General features: G+C 42.6%; 1 protein-coding gene across 1 annotated transcript in view; it reads right to left on the minus strand.

The window, feature by feature from the left end:
• Nucleotides 1-932: 932 nt before the first annotated feature.
• myg1 (myg1 exonuclease) overlaps nt 933-23,533 on the minus strand; it is a 28,877-nt gene continuing 6,276 nt past the window's right edge. The window contains exons 4-7 of the mRNA XM_079509865.1: nt 21,218-21,367; nt 16,614-16,736; nt 14,798-14,979; nt 933-1,793 (exon numbers count right to left, since the gene is read on the minus strand). Coding sequence (XP_079365991.1) covers nt 1,604-1,793; nt 14,798-14,979; nt 16,614-16,736; nt 21,218-21,367 — 645 coding nt within the window. The 3' untranslated portion in view covers nt 933-1,603. The remainder of the gene's footprint in view (nt 1,794-14,797; nt 14,980-16,613; nt 16,737-21,217; nt 21,368-23,533) is intronic.

Raw genomic sequence — 23,533 nt, forward strand, 5'->3', positions numbered from 1 at the left:
GCTATGGGGTGATCAGCCAATCACAAGCCAATGTTTGTATTCACTCAAACCCGGAAAGCTGGGCATAGGAGGGGCTAGTGCCCCTCAAAAATAACAGTGAGCTAGTACATCCAGTACAGTAGACCTATGCTGATACAGATCAACAGATGTCATCGAAAAAGTAGAATAAAGGTTGATATCGGCAAACAGAGGCTTAAATTAATTTAAAAAATCACACCCGTGTGAACTGAGTGGTGCAAGTTCTTATATAGCCTGATCAGCTGTGGTCTGACGTAATGTCAGTGACCATGGTAACCATGCTCACCTGTGCACGGACACGTACACAGACATACAGACAAAGCTGGTTGTTGGAGTGGTTTGCACCACTCAAAAATAGAGGGTGGGAAAAAAGTGACTACTAAGCCCGATTGCAAAAATAGCCAATCTACAAACTCACAACACATCAAGATGCGTTGTGAGCTTGAACTGTAGATTTTTAAAAAAACCTTTCACCTGTAATGACATGCCCCAAAAAGGGAGGCCTGTGTTAAAAGTGATTAATTAATGCATGTTTGCAGAAAGAAGTGTCAGTTTAAAATCAAATTAATCTGCAAGATAACATTCAAATGTATAGAAAATAAGAACAAAAGACCAGAATGTAGACGCCTCTGCAAACCGATTTCAGCCTGGCTCTACACAGGACCCATTACATCAGGACCACGCTGATTAAACCATTTGCTTTCAACAGACCACACTGCCCAAAACGTTCCTTTTTGTGGACATTTTCTATAGCCTTGGGTTTTCCTTGTCCCTGTGCCCCATAATCCCTATTTTTAGTGTGTCGCCTCAAGGGCAGGTTTACCAGCTGCCAGGCTGACTAAACTGTGGAGGCAATTGTATATAATCCCACTACAAAAAAACTAAAGAAACGAACAAATCACTGGACCCAGCCATATCACCCAAATGGTCTTTTATTATAAAAGGACACAACCACATGTAGAATACATCTATGCATGTGGACAAAATGTCTTGAATTGTTGCCAATCTGCAGTACAAGCTCACAACACGTCACATTTGTTTTCCTCCTACATAACGAATAAACAAAATTATTATCGGATTCTTCGTCTAGTCTCTATTATAATTCTGGTCTGCAGTTGTTGCACCAAAGCACCTACTTTTACTTCTACTCCACTGGTCTCAGAGGCAAAAAAAAATACTTTTACTCCACTACTACTTTATTTGAAAACATTAGTTACTTTGTAGATTTTGATTATTATAACAAAACATACCACTTCAGCCCTATATACATTTTGGCCATGTGAAAATAGCCCATCTACAAGCTCACATTGTGAGCTTGTAGATCTGCAATTTTCACAAGATTTGTATCCATTTGAAAACTTGTGAAAATGGGACATTCTGCATATGAGTAAGTTTACTTTTGGTACTTCAAGTATATTTTGATACCAATACTTTTGTAGTTGTACTCAAGTACATTTTTGAATTACGGACATTTACTAAATTGCGTTATTGATACTTTTACTTAAGTAGGGACATCTGAGTAGTGTTCTTCCAGCCCTGATCGTGTGCTGACTGTGCAGTGCGTTGCGTTGCGGTGAGGTGCTGGTCAGCCGCTACCGTTGGCAGGGGGCTGGGCCGCAGCCTGCAGGGTTCTCCGGGCCATCTCCAGGGCTCCTTCCTGCGTCCCGTTCCCGCCAATGAAGCCTCCGGCGTGGACGAAAATGCAGCCTTTGATCCCGCTGAGCTTGGACAGCTCGTCGTCCCGAACGCCGCGCCACTCCTCCAGCAGGGACAGCCTGGAACAGGGAGAAGGGGGGGGGGGGGGGGGGGGGTGCGGGGGAGGATGACAGATGGGACATGATGATGGTGGTGAGGTCACTTTTGGTCCAGTGTTGATTTTAGTTTTAGTCACAGTCTCTTGAATAGTTTTCATTTACCATAGTTTGTCACATTTTATTCACCTGGAATGTTTTAGTGTTAGTCTAGTTTCAGTCGACTAAACATCATAAGATTTTAGTCGACTAAATCTACAGTTGATTTACTTGACTAAAATGTATTTTGGTGGGCCTTGATGCCCTCGTAATGGCTCATTTTACACTTGCTGAAGTGAAAATAGCCGATCTGCAAGCATGCAACCAAGTGTAAAAGGACTTGTCTTTTAGTTCTACTGGATCTCTTCTCCACTAGTCCCTTCCTAACATTTTAGTCTAGTTTGTATTTGTTGACGAAATTGTCAGTATATTTAGTCTTAGTTTTTTTTAGTCATCATAGCTTAGTTTTCATTTAGTTTTTATCAGTGGAAAAATGTAGTTGACGAACATTTTTCGTTATAGTGTTAGTCAACGATATCAACACTGATGGTGATGATGGTGATGTCACTTTTGGTCTCCCGCGTGCCAACACATATGGCCCTATCATGCTCCAGAGCGGCTGGCCAACGTTGAAGCCGCCCCACTCTACTGGACAAAGCTGGAACTGCAGGCGGTTTAAAGAGCGTGCAGCTGGGGTTTAACACGGAATCGATTCAGGCGCCTTCTGGCGAGTTAGCACTTCCGCATTTTGGACACTAAATATTTGATGTACTCCGGCAGTAAATGTATTAATATATGCACTGTATATCTAGTGTATATATAGTGTTTGTTATCAGACGTTGCTCCTTTCTCTATTCTTATGAATAGTTTTAAATATATTTAATATTTGTGCTTTAAAAATAAATCACCAACTCTTTTGCACCTTTAAACGTGTGATGTGACAATAAACTTGAAATTGTTAAGTCCCCCACCCCTCCAAAAAGAAAATGGTGGATACATTTAGAAGATATTCAGTTTATTTCTCTCTGCTACAGTAGCTTCATGTTCATGCAGTCAGCCCTACACCCACATTTATTGCTGTATATTATATTAATAAAAATGGAATTGCTGCCATTATTCTTCTATAGCAGTGGTTCCCAAGATTTTCTGGACCTGGGCCTACCATAATATTGTGTAACTCATTTGACCACTTCACATTGCAGCTAGTCAAAGAAGGGCGGGCTGCATTTTCAGAGGATGCTTATTTTAACGACCAATCAATGGATTGTGCTCCATCTTGGATCAATGGAACTAATGTTGTATACTTTAAGGCAGTGGTTCTCAAAGTGGGGTGCGTGGACCCCCAGGGGTACTTGGCGGGTTCCAGGGGGACCCCAGCAGAAGTAGTTAACAAAGCTTCAAAATAATTTTAACCACTTTATCCATTAATATGTTGGCTATTATAAATAGCACATCACTTCGTGCTGCGCTGCAATCATCTCTTCTGGGTCAAAACATTTTCAGATGGGGCGGGTCCACAGCCAAATGCATATCAATTTGGGGGTCGTTGACTTGAAAATGTTTGAGAACCGTTTTTACAAAAAAATATACTATAATTTTTTTAATTTGTTATATTATCAACACAATCTTAGTGCTTTGTCAATTATTTGGGGGCCCAATTGCAACATCCTAATGGCCCCGCAGCCCACAGATTGGGAACGGCTGTTCTACTGTATATAGGCTATAGGGTAACCTGACATGGAAAGCAGGAAAGTCCGATAATAATCCCTGTTAACCTTAAAAGAATCCACCGATCGATAGCTTCCCAGTAGGACAATAGAAAACAAGCACCTAGGAAAGGTCAGTGTTAGTGCGGGTAATGAGGGGATTAGGGGAACGTGTGGGAGGGGGGAGGTTCCGTTGTTGTGAAAATGACGACAAGCCGATTCGGCCAATCTCAAAGTAAGCATGCAATTAGTAAACGAGCTTCTCGTTAGCGCAAACGCTGCGAGAACTACTGAGCAACATTTAAATTAGTCCCTCACAGAAAACTGCTTTCACAGTCACTCGTGGAAAGGCATGTTGGCACTGAAATTAAGCTAACGATGCTGTGCATAAGTGGGTCATTGTCGGATGGATTCCGTTCCGTCTTCCTCTCCAATTAAGACAACAATATGAGTCACTTGTGTACAACGTATAAGAGGAAGTTAGTTTTGAGCATTCCACTGGCTTGCTGAATCACAAGCCATGACACCATACAGTATATCTGACCCGAGTGACCTCACAGATGGTCTCTTTCCGATGCTGGCCCTGTAATAAGTGTGTGCCAGCCAACAATATCACAGAGAGCAAAAGAAAAACACACAAGAAACAAGAATGACTCAGTCATAACTACCAGGTGCAGAAAGCTCTCGTTTATGCACATCTACAGTATAAATCAGTGTGTGTGCTGAAGTCTCTGCCTCAGCTCACAGCTTCCTGTGGCGGGCGCTCAGAGGGTTTTATGCCTTTCAGACTATGGGTTTTATGGGTAAGTCTCCCATTGGCTTAGAGGCAGCCTAGAGACGAGGCCGCCAATCATGAAAAAGTGTCGAGTACGGTCGCTACTAGGTAGTAGCAAATGTAGTTCAGGTGCTTTTCAAGCACCTGGCAAAAAAGAAGCTAGGTTTGATGTCCTAGTGTCCTAGTTTGTAGCACACAATCATTTTTTTAATGCATCCTATGTGACCATTCACCCTGCGGTTTGTTCACTAGGGTTCATCATGCTATTTGCTCCTGCACTGGGCAAGTCCCTCTGGGAAAGAGCGTCTGCTGAATGCCTAAGGTCTAATTTGTGAAGTCACAGCAGTGAACCATTGAGAATCAGAAACCAAGGGTGAATATCTGCGGGGGTATAATTTCATGCTTGAGTTGGGCCAACAAACAACATTGGATACGCCTTAGTCAAGAAACAACCCCTACCGTCTCTCCCCTTTCACATTTTCATAGCAATGAAATACCAAAAATATACTGGTTGTCCTCCAGGTGCATTTGAATGGAGCCGGCGCATGCCGTGCTGGGAGTTAGCGAAGCAGGCCGCCTGGAGAAAGAGCCATCTGGACAGCTCCTGCATCTCATTCCGTCAACAAGTGCCCATCATGTGGGGCATCTTTGAAGTGCTTCACAATCCAAACGCGTACCTGTCTATTTTAGCTGGAAGCGAGGTCACCCTAAGCGGCAGACAGCACTTGATGAGATTGCCCAGCGGAGTGGAAAAGGTTGCCAACGAGACAAGAGTGACAGAGGCAGTAAATGCAGGCTACAGTTGGGTGCCACCGATATTGTCCCTTATCATTTGACCCATTTAGGCCCGACCTCAAAATTTTAAAAAATCCTTCTAAATCCTCCAGTTTTTTTAAATAAATATTTTCACGATTTTTCAAAAATAGCAGACCTACAAGCTCGTAGCGCGCCACTCGGTGGCGCGCTATGAGCTTGTAGATCTGCTATTTTTCAATAGCTAAATTATAACATGATGTTTAAAACACCAAAAGGGGTTCCCGCCCAAAATGGGTTAACTGTCCTTTTGCGCAGATCACGCAAACCTCAGCAAAAAGAAAAGGACAATATCGATGGCCTCCAACTGTATGTCGAATTTATACTTGGTTGCGCGCCGGTGTTACACACCGAAAATAGCCGATCTACGAGCTCACAAAGCGTCGCAGTGTGATGCGCTGCAAGCTTGTAGATCAGCTATAGTATTTCCGTTGCACACGACACCGCATGAGGGAGAGATGGTGTGGAAGGTGAGAGGTGGCCGAGAGAGTAGAGAAATGTGAAAGAGTTACGAGATTATGACAAGTGTTACGCCAAGAGCAAAATGGTGAAGTGAGAGAGGGTCGACGGATAGACAGTAAACACTAGGGCTGCAAGTATCAATTATTTTCTTAGCGATTATTCTATTGATGAGACCAGGATTATTGCATGTTTTTTGTGAACGTATATTTGTGTGAGACACGGGGAGAACCAGCAAACTCCACACAGAAATGCCCTTTCGCCAACCACACCTAGGGTATGGGCACTCACTGATGCCGGGGAGGAGAGAACACGCCACCAACGCCCCCAGCGTGAATCGAACCTGGGACCTTCTAGCTGTGAGGCGACATCGCTACAGACTGCGCTACCGTGTTAATATTGAGCATTTTTTATAATCGATTAATTTGATCAGTTCGATGGAGGGAAACAGGGCGGGGCGACGATGTTGATGACATCAGTTTCTCCCCAATCTGGGAACCCATCGGCAAAATTAATAATAATTTTAAAAAACAGCGCCCTCAGCTGTTTGTTTCCTTTGAATTTGCCTCTGGGGGCGTCGCCCAATGTGGATGACAGGATGTTTCCTCTGGGGGCGCCGCCCAATGTGGATGACAGGTTGTTGCCTCTGGGGGCGCCGCCCAATGTGGATGACAGGATGTTTCCTCTGGGGGCGCCGCCCAATGTGGATGACAGGATGTTTCCTCTGGGGGCGCCGCCCAATGTGGATGACAGGATGTTTCCTCTGGGGGCGCCGCCCAATGTGGATGACAGGATGTTTCCTCTGGGGGCGCCGCCCAATGTGGATGACAGGATGTTTCCTCTGGGGGCGTCGCCCAATGTGGATGACAGGATGTTTCCTCTGGGGGCGCCGCCCAATGTGGATGACAGGATGTTTCCTCTGGGGGCGCCGCCCAATGTGGATGACAGGATGTTTCCTCTGGGGGCGCCGCCCAATGTGGATGACAGGATGTTTCCTCTGGGGGCGTCGCCCAATGTGGATGACAGGATGTTTCCTCTGGGGGCGTCGCCCAATGTGGATGACAGGATGTTCCGGTGGGGCGCTTATGTTTTCATGCCACTAATCCCTAATGTACTCACGCTCAAAATATAGGGATTTACTTCCTTGTGCACAAGAAATGAAGCACTGATCACTCCAGGGGTTTGCCACATTAGCACACACACACACACACACACACACACACACACACACACACACACACACACACACACACACACACACACACACACACACACACACACACACACACACACACACACACACACACACACACACACACACACACACACACACACACACACACACACACACACACACACACACACACACACACACACCCCTGGGCAACGTGCCATGCCATATATATATATATATATATATATATATGAAAGAGATGGAACGTAATGCTGATGGGAGTGCAAGCTAGTCGGGAGCGTGGCATGACATGAAATGGAAAGAGAAATCATCTGACAGAGTAGCCACTACTGGTCAGGCGCAAGATTGATTCAATTTGTTCGCCAAGCCTCCCCGCTGAAGTGTATAATGTACCCAAGAGGGCTGTAGCCATCTTCAATCAGCCCATCTCTTCAGCGCACAAGAGACACGTCAATACGAGGATAATCAGAATGGACTGTCACGGACAGAGAGGGAAAGAAGCAGGTACTACCATCAGTACAGCAGTACTGTAGAACAGGGGTTCTCAACCCGTGGGTCGCGACCCCTCGGGGGGTCGCCAAATTATTTTGGGGGGTCCCCAAATTATTTAAAAAAAAAGAAACTTTTTTTTTTTCTTTTCTTTTTTGCAACTGAATGGCTGGAAAGTGGAAATGAAGAGTTTACATATAGTACACATAGTACATGCATACACCTTCCCTAATGATGATTATATCTGGTTTCAGTATTTATTTATGGTGTATTGTCTCTATTATTAAGGTTATTGTAGCAGTCAATTTATATTGGGGGTCGGGAGGGGGCAGGGCGGGGGTCCCGAGACATTGCCAAAGCATTTCCGGGGGTCCCCGGCCAAAAACGTTGAGAACCCCTGCTGTAGAACACGGACAGAGAAGGAAAGAAGCAGGTACCACCATCAGTACAGCAGTACTGTAGAACACAGGACAGAGAGGGAAAGAAGCAGGTACTACCATCAGTACAGCAGTACTGTAGAACACAGGACAGAGAGGGAAAGAAGCAGGTACTACCATCAGTACAGCAGTACTGTAGAGAACACGGACAGAGAGGGAAAGAAGCAGGTACTACCATCAGTACAGCAGTACTGTAGAACACAGGACAGAGAGGGAAAGAAGCAGGTACTACCATCAGTACAGCAGTACTGTAGAACACAGGACAGAGAGGGAAAGAAGCAGGTACTACCATCAGTACAGCAGTACTGTAGAACACAGGACAGAGAGGGAAAGAAGCAGGTACTACCATCAGTACAGCGGTACTGTAGAACACAGGACAGAGAGGGAAAGAAGCAGGTACTACCATCAGTACAGCAGTACTGTAGAACACGGACAGAGAGGGAAAGAAGCAGGTACTACCATCAGTACAGCAGTACTGTAGAATAGGCTTGGGCGATATAGATTTTTTGATATCGATATTGATAACGTGAATAATACCGCGATAATCGGTATTATCGGTTTTATTAATAAAACATTAATATATCACACTGACGGGCTGATTTCCCCTCTCCTCTCCTCTCCTCTCCAGTCAAAATGTCCCCTCCCCTCCCCTCCCCTCTCCTCTCCTCTCCAGTCAAAATTTATTTTTGGTTTCCTACATTTAGTTATTCATTATTATTGTTTCAAAACATTTATTTCAAAAAGCATTCCCAAAAACGTGTATGAATTAAAAACTAAATTCAATGATTTCTTTCAGAAATTTCATGAAGAAATCAACGAAAAATCTACGAAATTCCATAAATAAAATGTTGTAAAATGTTTAATAAGTAGTGAAAATAGCCGATCTACAAACTCACAATGTGGCGCGAAGCGACGTGTTGTGAGCTTGTAGATCTGCTATTTTCACTAGTTTGGGTCCCGGGGAGATAGCAAATTTCTCTTTTGTGAACCACTGCTATAGAGACTTGTATAGCAGATGCTCGCAAGAACGTGGGTTCGATATATATATATATTCGTACACTCCCAGAGTTAAGGGGGGCCTTCAGTAACATTTAAAAGTTTGAAACCCACTGGGATAGAGTGACTCGCTGCATGTGTCATGGCTGCTCCTGGTGAAAGCCCTCACTGTGAGGTGAAAAGAAGTGACGGGTGACTTTGTGACACTGTGTATCGGAGGAGACATGTGGTCGTCTACCTACTCCCTCCGCAGACCAACAAGAGGGCTCAGCAGTGACTGTATACATCGGGGAATAGGCAATGAATAGGCAAAAAAGAAAAAAACTCCTGGGACCTACATTTCTTGTTTGGATAGCACATATTAGAAATTGTTAAAGGATACTTCACTAAAAAAACAACGGATTATTCAATTTCGAAAACTACACAATCGCAATTTCTGTTTTGTGTACCATGTGTCTGTGTTGTGTAGAAGAAGGAAATTACTTCCTGGAAACCATCTGAAAATAAAATAAATAAAACAATAATTACTACTGTGATAATGCATGAGTGAGTACGAGCTGAGAATTGAAGTTGATGCCAATAAGAAAGCAAGCGTGTATAACAATGTTTTCTCTGCGTGACTGTGTGTGACAAAGCAAATCACAAGAAATGCAAATGCCACCAAGATCAACTCAATGCCCCCGCTTTAAAGATATTCCTTCAACCACCCACAACATTCTCTGAACATCCCCTAGGGGGGGTAGTGTGTGACTAGACTAGAAACCCTTCCATAATTGGGACTGTATGAGGGTTTTGTTGACTTGCATATCGACGCTACCCCATTCTCCCACTACCAGAATCAGAATAGGGTCCACGTGGTGTCTGGTTGCCAGGGCAGAGCTTACCAGCACTCCACACTTCCACAGACTACTCATAACGTACTCTGCCTTGGGTCTAGGCTAAATATACCGCCCTCAATGTCTTCACATATTGTACAGTTAATATAAAAGTATGCATTATTCAGGCACATTTGTTTCATCCACCTCTTTTGCCCATTAGGACCACTCTACGCAACGTCGTCAAACAGCGACGCGCACCTGTGGTAACATCATTCCACAGGCCACAGGTTTCTGTGGATGCTGAAATCCACCTCAAGCACAAACCAGGATTGATCTCATTGGTGCCTGTGCTGCTGAACCCATTTTGACCTGAGATCAGATTCTAAAAATGTCTTCTAAATCCTGACGGTTTTCTGAAAAAGCTGTGTTTCTATGTCAGTCGTTCTTCGATTTTTCAAAAATAGCAGACCTACAAGCTCGTAGCGCGCTATGAGCTTGTAGATCTGCTATTTTTCAATAGCTAAAGCATAACATAATGCTAACACCAAAAGGGGTTCCCGCCCAGAATGGGTTAAACAAGCTGACAATATGACAGCTAGGTTCATACCAATGCGTGGTTACCCAGCTAGTGGATTAAAAATCACACCCGTTTGAAGTGAGTGGTGCTGTACTGTACTGTACTGTACTGTACTGTACTGTACTGTACTGTACTGTACTGTACTGTACTGTAAACGCTATTTTCGTGCTCGGACACAGCCAGGGACACAGGGACAGAGCCAGGGACACAGCCACACACATAGCCGTCTATAGGAGTGGTTGCACCACTCACAAAAAGAATACAACATGGAACTTAACAAACCTCAGGAAGACCTTCTCAAAAGAAGTGAGAGAAAGGGATAAAAAACACATCTCATCACTCGTGGCGAAGGCAAAGGGTCGATCTGCCATGCAGAGGAGACCAACACGACCTACTGCCATGCAGAGGAGACGATCTGCCATGCAGAGGAGACGATCACGACCTATTGCTAAACCGCCCTCAAAACCACCTCTTCAATATTGCTTTCCATGGCTGACTCTTTCCACTCTATCCATTGATTTTATTCTTTAGTCTTGTTTTATTTGTTGCTTTCTCTTGCCCCCCATGTAAAGCGTTTTTGGGTACTCAGAAAAGCACTATATAAATTTGAGATATTATTATTATTATTATGATTTTTGTATATTGCATTCATTAAAGACACCTTGCCCTGATTATCTGTATACGGTCATGATTATTAATAATAATGGTTGAATGATGTGGTACATTTGTGATTTTGAGAGCACCTGTCGCCTTAAAAAAGCTTTTATTTTTAAAGGTGCTAATTGTTCTTGGTCCACCATAGATTAGACAGCCTAAAATGATGCTCTCTCTCTGATCAACACTAACAGTTTCCCAACAGTGGGTCGGGACCCATTTGTGGGTCACGGACCGATTTTTATGGGTCACAACTCGAGTAAAAATCAAATTCTATTTTCCTACATTTAAAAAATATATTTCAAAAGATTTTTTTTTTTAATGAAAAAATGAAAAATACATTTAAAACAAACAAACTAAGAAATTCCATAAATAAAAAATATTTTCACTAGTTTGGGTACTGGGCAAATGTCTAATCTCTCTTTTGGGTCTCGGGCTAAAACGTTTGGGAACGGCCTGGGCCGTGGCTCAGCGGTCCAGGCACCTTGGCCGGTAGTCCGAGTCTGGCAGTGTGCCGCGGGTTCGACTCCCGATCCCGATGGCCTTTACTGCATGTCACTCCCCCATCTCTCTCCCCCATTTCCTGTCAGCCTACTGTCTGTCTCTCTATAAAAAAAAAAATATATATATATATATATATATATATAAAAAAAAAAGGTGAAAGCCGCAAAAAAAAAACATTTAAAAAAAACAAGAAAAAATAAAAAGAATTTGGGAACCAACTGGTCTAGGAGACTGAAAAGTTGCTTTTGCTTCCCATTAAAACTGCTTCTTTTTGAACAGCCACAGTGCATAAATACAGGTGAAATCGTTAAACTGACTGTGATGCTAAATTGAGTCCATTTGCTGGGGGACACCCCCTGGAACCCCTTGAGACCTACTGATATAAACAAACATTCACCATCCATCCACTGGGATGCACAGGGATGGGATTTACATCAGCCATCAACACAGCTAACACCACCACAATGACTACAGGGCTCCAGGGGGGATGACACTGATGAGGCATGAACGGGGACACACAAGAAACAATGTCCCTATGGAAGACGCGACGGAGAGGGACGGGTGTAACCAACAGTCCCTATGGAAGACGCGACGGAGAGGGACGGGTGTAACCAACAGTGACACGAAGATAGGTGATGGCAATCAACTCATGAGTCACTGCTGTCTTTTGTTGTTCTTGTCAAACCCCTCCATTGTGCGAAAAGACAGCTTCTTTAATATGGTTTAATGAGTTTGGGTAAAAAGCGAGAATAAATGACTTCTTTAGGGTTATGGAGGACTTGTTTATGAAGGCGATGAATGAAAACGCTCTACTGAGATGCTCATCTGAAAGAAGGAGAAGAAAAACAGTGATGTGTGCCATTTGTGCTGGAGAGAAAATAAGTAATGCATGAGTGAGTGCGAGCTTAGAATGGAAGCTACACAGTGAGTGCGAGCTTAGAATGGAAGCTACAGAGTGCCGATGAGTATTTAAATGGAACTGAGGGCTATTTGGGAAAATATTCTTGGCCGTGAATGAGTCAACAGTCTTTGTACTGTAAACCCTGTACAAATGACAAATTATTAATAAAGCAACTATTTGATGATAATAATAAAGAAAACGTATTGCTTAGTTGGGTGTCGAATCCACCGCGGTGCAGTCGGCATTGTCGGGCGTCTGTAGCAGTGGTTCCAAAACTTTTTAGCCCGTAACCCCTAACCAGAAATTAGACCTTCTCCCAGGACCCAAAATAGTGAAAATATTTTCACTACTTCCTTTTTTCTAATTTATGGAATTTCTTAGATTTTTATTTTATTTCTTCATGAAGTTACTGAAGAAGAAAAGAAATCATAGAATTAATAAAATAAATAATTATTGTTTAATCCATGTAAAGTTTAGGTTTTTTTGGGAATGTTTTTTTTTTATGTTTTGAAATTAGAGCTGGGACTCGATTAAAAAAATTAATCTAATTAATCAGAGGCTTTGTAGTTAATTAATCTCGATTAATCGCATTTTAATCGCAATATTCAACCCGAGAACAGTGAGAAACCTTTTTTTTTCAAATGTTTTTTGGTATCCCAGTGAATACTGACTACGGGATTCCACTCATTTTCAACATTTTACTGTCATTAATATACCTTAGAGTTGTTGTGTGGATATAATAAGAAAGTCCCCCCCATTCTGTGTTGCCTAGAACTGGAGGTCTGAAAAAGATCTGTCTGAAATAAACAGTAACATTATGAAGTACATTTTTGTGATGTCACTGAGATGTGTTACTGTTTATTTCAGACCTCCAGTTCTATAGGCAACACATAATGGGGGGACTTTATTATTTCCAGTGCACACAACTCCATAGAAAAATGTTGAAAATGAGTGGTATTTAAGCAATACAACTTTTTTATCCCAACAGATAAACAAGAGCAGCAAGTGCCTATATAGTGTCTTCAGTGTGTATATGAATACTCAAATGTGCTTTACATGGCGGGGCATGAGAACAAATAAAAACAACTTTATTATGGGGGAAACATTTCACATGAGGTTGGGGCTGACCCACGCTTGTCGCTTGCTACTTCAGTATGTTTCGCATCGAGGACAGCTTGACAGCTTCGTGCTGTGGTGAAATCACCGTGCGTCTCCGGTGGTCTGTGAGACATGTTAAACTGAAGCAGCTAGCAAGCCTAGCATATAAGCTAACGTTGGTCATAAATGGATCCTTTCCCTCTGACATTGCACACAGCCATGCCGCTATCCACGCGTCCATCCGATAGCTTTTACATCTAAATGTCCCATCCATGGAGCAAAAGCGATATAAGCGGCTTCTTCATTCGATTAATTTGGGTTTGGATTTTGGGCTTTCTGACGGAGCTGTAGCCTGTAGTGTAGAGTGAACAACAGCTGCTGCTGCTGCTGCAGCTCGCGTGCCGCAGCCAATTCAGTACTACTAGAAACACAGTGAGAAACGTTCCGCGGTGAAAAAAAAAGTGCGATTAAATGCGTTAATTTTTTTTAACGCGTTAATTTTTCTGTAGTTAATTAATCTCAATTAACGCGGTAAAGTCCCGGCCCTATTTGAAATAAACCAAATTTAGACCCAGTGTTTGGGAACCAGTGGTGTAAGGTATACGAACGAACACACAATTGGCTTGTGTTCCGCGGAGGGAAGCCGGGCGGGGAGGATTGGACTTGAAACACAAGTCAACTGTTTGTGAATAAACAGAAAGGAAACAAAAATAAATGTCACAATACTCAAAGAAATGGGGTTACGTCCGTAACCTTTCAACCAAAACCATGCGTCAATTCATTTCATGATAACAATTATGTTCACCATAGGCTTAAGTTGCAACGAATGTTCCAGATCCACGCAACACACACGCAACGTGAATGTTAATGAATGGAGTGAGTCCGTCTAACCGAGTAGATCAGCTCTTAATTAGTTTCCAAACAAAACAATAAACAAAATAAGCGCTTGAAATAAAAAGAGGTGAAATACCACCGCTCCGTGTGTGACAGCTGACGGACAGAAACAGGTCAGGATGCAGGGATCGTTGTTTGTGATATTTTTGTACTATCTTTCCTACATCTGTGTATTTATAGCCTGTATATTTATAGTCTCAATGCACTTTAACTTTCATCTGGATAATTCCTCACTTGTATGTTCCACGTGAAAAACATGTATGAACTAATGATTGCTGGCTGTGTGACATTGGTTAATTAAGGGCCTGCCCCCTGCACCCTGTGTGTACTTAAGCCTTACTGTGTTGCCCCCTCGGGCTATGACCTGACGAAGATGTAACTTACACATCAAAACGTTGTCGCTTTTTATTTGCACCCTGTTATAATAAATCAAGGGCCTAAATCGTCTGAGCTGCTCCAGTGCCTTCTTGTTCGCATGTTATCTGTCCTGCTTCTGAGATGCACCAGACTGGCCTGTTATAGGCTAGAGGCGCGGTTGGAACTCCCTTCTCCATTTAAACCATGTTAGGCTGCAGCTAAAATGAATATCAAATATTAAAATATCTAAATTCAAGCAACCCAACACTTCAACAAGATTGCAATATCTCGAGTCAACGCCGTTAGCGTACTCTACCTGTTCTGGAAGGTGTTGGGCCCGGCGGGGACACACTGGACCCTCCACTGTCCATTCTGGTCTGGATAGAGGACAAACTTGATGGGGGTCTCCACAATGAGCTCCTTCTCCAGGGCAAACAGGTGCTCCTTCCAGGGACAGCCTCCCTGGGAGAACACCACCACCTCTCCACTGGGATCCACCTGGAGAGGAGTAAAGTAACCAAGTACACTTACTTCTACTTTGCAGTACCGATACTTTTGTACAGTAAAAAATGCGAGTACTTTTTCCTCACAATTTCAATTCAATTCAATTCAATTCAATTCAAAGGGCTTTATTGGCATGAGAAAACATACGTTTACATTGCCAAAAATATGTACATTTGAACGTCAGAATCTTCAATAGATCAATTTCTATGTTGTACCAAGATCACTGGATGCAGGTATAGTGCAGGAATATACACAATGATTAGTCTTTAGGGTGGTTGTGTTCCGTTTGATATCCTTCTCCTATCACAGCAACTCACGAATCTTGCTGCTGTGTTTGCACATTGTTGTACTTCGCCCAGCAGATATGGGAGTTTTTTGTCATTGGTCATGTTTTCAAAATCTCCGTGTGTGGTTGTAATCTGTGGGAAGTATGTGTCTCTGATGTCTTGGTACAATGGACAGATGGTTAGGAAGTGTAGCTCGGTTTCCACATGGTATATCAATGTCAACACAGTGAACACACTATATCAATGACAACCAATTTATACTTTGTTGCGCGTCGGTGAAGCAAAGCCTGGCAATATTAATACATAATCAGCTGATTGCAAATGTTTGAGCTAAGCGGGATTGTTTTTGCACAATCATTAGAACTAGACCTGTACGTGCCCGTTGGCCACCGGCCTACTTGGGAACGATTCAACTTGGGAACCTAATAACCGTTGTCATAGCACCCGTTTTAACCATCTGTCTGTCCCTTTTGTGCCCATACTGTAAATAGAGATCTCTGTAGTATGCAATACCCGTTGTCATACCACCCATTTTAACTGCCTGTCTGTGTCCCACATGGAGATCAAATCAAATCAATTTTATTTGTATAGCACATTTAAAAACGACTCATCGTACAAAAGTGCTTCACAGGTCAAAGAAAAACAATACGATACAGTGCAATACAGTACATCAGTGAAACAATAAAATAAAATGATAAACAATGCATAGTTATGGTACAGTAGTCAAGAGAGACGTTAAGAGCAGTTAAAAGGCAGTACGAAAAACGTATCCTATGTATAAAGTGCAAGAGTATTAGGGGGACTGGAAGGCTTGAGAGTAGAGGAACGTTTTGAGCCTAGACTTAAAACTCTCAGTGGAGAGATCTCTGTATCTGTCTGCCTGTATCTGAAGATTGCAAACTGACTGAAAAGTGGACTGGTTAAGTAATCAATTGTGTGTGTGTGTGTGTGTGTGTGTGTGTGTGTGTGTGTGTGTCATTTTTATGTGGTTAACACCCCATCAAGTTTTTATTAATCACAGCATATAATGTGATGGTTCATGAAGTATTATGATTGTGTTTACGGTCATGTTTAGATTTATATCACACACCATATGCACTCATGCAAAGTCACCAAAATAAAGCATTTGTTCGTGATTACGTATGCCACAAATAACTTGTTATAAATCTAAAACTGTAAACACATTTGGAATGACTAAGACTGCATGATCATGGAGATTAATTCAATAATTCATCATTCCAAATGTGTTTACAGTTTTAGATTTATAACAAGTTATAACATTAACATTATACATGTTGATAAATCATGTGCTTAATGTTTGCACTGTGTCCTGTCCAGTACCTGATGTCTCTTCTTCATGGCCTCCTCCACCACGGTGCGGGCCGGAAGCCAACCGTTCTGGTAGAAATCCACACGGTCCAGAAACTCCTCCCCGACCAGCGCCATGGCCTTCTTGAAGCCCTCCTATGGAGACCATATGTGACATGGAACACACCCACAGAAGCAAAGTAGTGTTGATCTTGACGGCAAATCTGTATTTTAGTTTGGTCATGGTCTTTTGAATGAAATATTTATTTAGATCATTTAGTCACATTTTAGTCATCTGAAATGTTTAATGTCTAGTTTTAGTCGACTAACTATCATACAATTTGTCGACTAAAATGTATTGATGACGCCATCAATACGCCAAAATACATTTTTGGCAGATTTTACACTTGGTTGCATGCTGAAAATAGCCGATCTACAAGCTCACAAGGCGACATTTTTCGTCACAGTTTTAGTCGACGAAAATCACGAAATCAACACTGAAGCAAAGACACACATGCATATCACAATGGGTGCATGGGAAGTGCCATATTACAAAATGATACATTTACATTCAAGTATTACTGCGCCGACAACATAGATAGTACATTGTTGCATTCATATAAAACTGAGGTAGAGCTTTTAAGTTATGGGTAAATTTGAACCCAAATCCATTTGTACCCTACTGTATGTCTTATGTATTTCTCTGTGACATGTTGGTGTCTCAAAGTGAAAGGGATGATGCCAAGCTCATTGTTTTACACCGACTTTGATCCCCTCCCTTCAGAACAATGGGATTTAGGCTGAAAATCGATGAAATCTGTGTTCTTTTAGCCCTCCATTTACATGCATCTCCATTTTTAACACAAAATCTACACATACTGGCATAACAGAAATAGTAGGTCTACTGAAATATTATTATTCCCAGCGTGCAGCAGTCTAGTCTTCAGCAGATGTGTGATTGAAGCGACGTGGCAGCAGTCATGGATGCGGGAGATGAAATGCCATTATTCAATTACCACAAACCTAGCAGCGCTGGAGTTCGCCGGGTCAGTTTTGCCACCAAGCAGATCTAGATGTGCCTCCATCAACATATTAAAAAGGAAACCCTTTACCCTCTGCCACGCAATCTAGCATGGCGGAAGCTAGGCCTGTCCCAATTATTACATAATAGCCTAATCGCAATTATTTGAGATGATCACAATTATTTTTGCAATCGTTTCTATGTAGAAAAATGTCCATACATTTCAAAAACAAATAGCAGAAATAGCACTTTGGGGCGTGTTGTAAGCTTCTAGATCTGCTATTTTGATTTGTTTTTGGAAAGAAAACAATATTAAACATTAAAGGACAACTTTTGTTTTTTTTCAACCAAGGTTCATGTTTTAGGTTGTTATTAGAGAAAGTAAAAGATGAATGTTGTTTTTTTTTTTCATTTGCTGCTTTCTTTCGTTTTAGGAATTTTAGCTGTTTTTGACAGGGGGGGCGGGGGCATTCGAGCATGGGGCTAAATATGTATTTTTTTACAAAATATTATGCCGATTTCTTTTTTTATTATTTACTATAGTCCTAATAAACCCCAGGAAATTACATCTGGCCTAAAAAAAAAAATCACAGGATCTACTGAATGTGAAGGTAGCCTACTGGGGGGAAGCCACACTGTGTGTCATAGGCTCAATATGTCAGTTTGACATATTCAGTATACATCGTGATCTTTTGTGGCCAGATGACATTTCCTGGGGTTTATTAGGACTATAGTAAATAATAAAAAAATAAATCGCCATAATATTTTGTAAAAAAATACATATTTAGCCCCATGCTCGAATGCCCCCGCCCCCTGTCAAAAACAGCTAAAATCCCTAAAACGAAAGAAAGCAGCAAATGAAAAAAAAATAACACTCATCTTTTACTTTCTCTAATAACAACCTTGGTTGAAAAAAACGAAAGTTGTCCTTTAAATGTGTCAGTTATTTATTTGTATACTGATGAATTGTGTGCAATGTACATAATCTTGACTGTAATACCTGTACTTTTAACAACCAGAATCGTGTTAAAAGTATTCAATCAATCAAAGCAGCTATTTACAAATACTACCACACCCCATTTGAAATGTCAGGAAGATATTATGGTATGAAAAAATAGATACTGCCCAAGCCTTCTTTAAATATAATTATGAGAAGTAAAGAGTAGTAAGGTAAAGACAGAGGGACGACATGCGACACTGCTGGCAAGGCTGGACTCCTATCAATAGTAATAATATAGCCCAGGCGGTGGCGTAACCGTCTGGGCACCCGACTGGTAATCCAGTCGCAGTGTGCCGCGGGTTCGACTCCCGAGCCCGACACGGCCTTTACTGCATGTCTTCCCCCATCTCTCTCCCGTTTACTGTCAGCCTACTGTCTGTCCCTTCAAGAACCAATAAAAGGCGTAAGCCGCAAAAAAATATCTTAAAAAAAACAAAAAACAAAAACAAAATAGTAATAATATAATAATAATCCTGTCTATAGGCCTATTTACCATTCTTGCAGCTCTCATGCGGTTGACACATGTTGCACACCCCTCCCACCCTCCTCCAACACAACACAACACAACACAACACAATTATATGACAGCAAAGACAAACATCCGAGTTAAAACGCCTGGGGTTTCCGAGGCTATGCAACTATAGACAAATCCACAGAGGGGTGCCCTTGGCACAGCCATAGCTGAGGTGCAGCATTAAGCACAGCATGACACCTCAGTATTGTTTGCAGGCCAATGCTCCGTGGATACATCTATAAATGAATGACAGACAGACAGACAGGTTTTAATGTTCCAGACAGACAGGTTTTAATGGCGCAGTCAATAAACATTAATAGCTTGTCTGTTGCCTACAGCTGCCAGCTGTGTATCAAACCCTCTTTATGCGTCCCCTCTTGATTCGTATTGACTATGGATGAGCTGATTCAACCAGGCAATATGTAGTGTGTGTCACACCTATATAGCTCTGAATTGTCCTACAACACCAACGCTAGCTCCAGTGTGAAGCGCGCGCGCACCCCGCGCGCACCACACACACACACACACACACACACACACACACACACACACACACACACACACACACACACACACACACACACACACACACACACACACACACACACACACACACACACACACACACACACACACACACACACACACACACACACACACACACACACTCTCTCTCAAGTAATGCAGTGGCCTCCTCAAGGGTAAATTTATATGGGAGAAAAAGCTACATTCCCCTTCCCCAACATACACACACATGGCTGATGGCCATCAGAATGTTCAAACCATTCTGCAACAACATTTACATAACCATGAAGGATGGGAGGAAAATGCACTACATTTCCTTTAAAAGTAATAAAACATAGAAGATTATAATTGCAATGAGTTTTTTGAGGTTTGTGTTGAGTTTCCAAGAGGTTTTGCTTATATATAGTTGTGGCGTTCCCCTAACACGTTGGATGCCTAAAATGTACACGTCTTAGCAAATAAAACCTTGTGGTAGATAATGGTGGTTATAGGGGCCGATACTACCCTCAAGTACTCGTACTCGGTACTCGGAACCTGCCCCGATACGGGTCGGGTCGAACCAGCCCCGACCAGAGTACCAAAACATCCAATTGACACTAGGCTGAACGAATGCAACGGGAGCAAGTCTGACACAACACTGCAGCAAATCGCCAAAAATAGCCGATCTACAAGCATAAATGACAACTGACAAGTATAGATCGAAGATCCATCTGCAACTATGAGAAAAAGGGGGTAAAATAAGTGGTTACTCAACAAAAATAAAGTACTCATATCGGTACTCTGTGTCGGCAAGTACAAAAAATTAAGTACTTGTCTGAAAAAAATGGTATGGGGACAAATCTACCGCGGGGTGCCTAAGACGTCTGGACACGTCTTAAGGTAATTATAATCGATTCAGGATGGTCTCGCCAATATCCTATGACTAGTTGTGTCAGTTACAAAAACATTGTTTAGTCACTCACTGCCCACATCCCTGACATAAACAATAAACTCACAGCCCGCTTTCCACGCCCACTTCCGGTAAATAGTGGTGTCTTTAACATGAGCATTTACACGTTTTTTTCTCTGGAGAATCTAAGTACATTTTCTAATGTAAAAATGTGACAGACCAATATTATTATGAAGCAAACAAGATGGTAAATCAGGTCGAACAGATAGAACAAACCTTACCTTGAGAAAACAAAAGTTGTAGACTTCTTAAATTACCTCTGTTAACATGGAGCGTCTATGGAGTGACGTCACGCTAACACCACTAACACCGAAAGGGGGCGTATTTAGGGGGGCGGGGAAATTCTGTGAGATAGGCTTATTGCAATGTGAGGCCTTTTGTTACTAAAAGATCCCCATGTCATCTCAATCATTCAGATGTCAATCGTGTCATTTTGATAAATATTTAATAACACACACACACACACACACACACACACACACACACACACACACACACACACACACACACACACACACACACACACACACACACACACACACACACACACACACACACACACACACACACACACACACACACACACACACACACACACACACACACACACACACACACACACACACACCTCTGTGTCTTGACTCTTGCTGTTCCAGCGTGGGTTCAGGTGGCCGACACGTGAGCTCATGGTGGTGGAGACAGCAAAGCGGGCCTCTCCGTCATACTGTGAGATGCCGTTGTCTATGGCATCCACCTCCTCAACAAAGTTCTCATACAGCTGTACAACACGGAAGGAAAGATGGGGGGAAAGACGGGTTAAGAGACTCTAAGGGTGCATGCTCGGGTTGGCGCAGTGGTAAAATGCCTTTAGATCCACCATGGTACTGTACAACCGGCTTTGTCGAGCGTCTACACTACATGAACACAACTAACTGACCCGTGTTCGGGGTAGGGAAGGGAAGATGGGGGAAAGGCGGGTTAAGAGACTCTAAGGGTGCATGCTCGGGTTGGCGCAGTGGTAAAATGCCTTTAGATCCACCATGGTACTGTACAACCGGCTTTGTCGAGCGTCTACACTACATGAACACAACTAACTGACCCGTGTTCGGGGTAGGGAAGGGAAGGGTGATTGTCACTGATTGTCACTGCATGTCATCACATGCCATTATGAATAATGAGTACCACCACCACCAACAGTGGTAGTACCCCTAAAATATTGGAAATGAGACCCCCTGCCAGATGCAGTCTTCAGGGGGAACATACTGAATATACGTGAAGAGACTAGTAGCTTTTTAATTATTGCCTCCGAATAAAATACAGTGTATAACGAACATCATTTCTTCAAGGCAATGGTGCAACACACAAGACATGGTAAGTGCAACATAGTGCAACATCTATTGCATCCTGTGCCGTTTATGGAAGGCGGGCAGAGGGCCCTGGTGCAGTCAGAGAGACTGGATTTGTTTTAAGAGCATTTTAAGAGCATTTTCATTCATTGTTGCTGTCAGAATAAAATCGAAAAATCGAATAATTTGAAGTTTGAACACAAAAATGTTACAAGTTGACATGTTTGATACTTAATTTTACAGCGGAAATAGCCATTCAAGTTAAAGTTATACTGTGTAACTTTTTTTTCTTTCTGTCACTGGTAGGCAATATTTTTTTTACAACGGACCTGCAATACTGACCATTTTCTAAAATCAGATTTATTTCTTTATGTTTGCACGGTGTACGGTTATATGGAATTGGTACAATATATGTTCAGGAGGAAGACCACGCCTTCAATGATAAATCGTTGACTAAAGGCTCATACATAGTCTGGATTTTCGGTGGTTAGGTGACCACCAAATTACAACATGACGTCTCGAGCCGCGGTGAAGAGCAAACCACCGCCACTGCTCCAGCACTTCTCTGTTTTTACTCACCACCGCTCAACGTTATTTCGGCTCCGGTGGTCAGCTCACCACCGGAGCGGTGGTCACCTCACCACCGAAAATCTAGACTATGAATAGGCCTTAACACTGCTCCTCCTCAATCTACCCTAAGCTCCATCCTCGTCCAACTTCCCGCAATACTCTGTGATCAATCACCATGGTAACCAATCCAGTACCTCCCCTCGACTTATCTACCATGGTAACTGATAGCCTTCCACCCAAACAATTTACAATTTAGGCATTTAGCAGACGCTCTTAATCCAGAGTGACTTACATTAAGCAATAACAAAAGCATGGCATACATCACATATATAAAAAGTAGTTATCATGAATCATGCGTAAACTAAGAACGTAACAGTGGAGTATCTATGTAAACTATACATACTATAGTATATAATATATTATACATGTGTACTATAAAGTGCTATGACTACATAAAGTGCAGTTCTAGAGCTGTCTACGTAACAAGCTATAAGTCTGTTTAAAATACTATCTAAGTCTACATAGTGTGCTATCTAAGGGGCTAGGCTAGGGCAAGTGCTACGGGCCATGGCGGAGTCTGAAGAGGTGGGTTTTCAGACTACGGCGGAAGATTGGGAGTGAGGCTGCAGTTCTGACTGTGATGGGAAGTGCATTCCATAGTTTTGGAGCCCCTTTCTCCACGTATTTATACCTGCACGTCTACCTGCCGTTTCGTGCTTTGTTCTTCGTATCCCTCCCTCCCTCCCTTTTCCAGACCTTGAGTCTGGTCAGTCTGACTTTTCTTCCGCCGCCAAGGGGAAGTTTTTATCACCACTTTCAGAAATTGCTTGCGCCCCGTCGCAATTGCCTACTCAGGATAGGACAACATCGGGTCTCCACAAGAGTGCACCGAGACAACTTCCCGTGTTCCACACCATAACCAGTTTAATCGCAACCATATCCTCATTTTTAGGTTCCAGATGGGGGTCCTGAAATGACAGAGTGCGCCGTCTCAGATGTCAGCCAAGACGGACGCCTCTCTCTTCGGA

The sequence above is a fragment of the Electrona antarctica genome, assembly GCF_951216825.1.
Source record: "Electrona antarctica genome assembly, chromosome: 9".
Classification (NCBI taxonomy): Eukaryota; Metazoa; Chordata; class Actinopteri; order Myctophiformes; family Myctophidae; genus Electrona; species Electrona antarctica.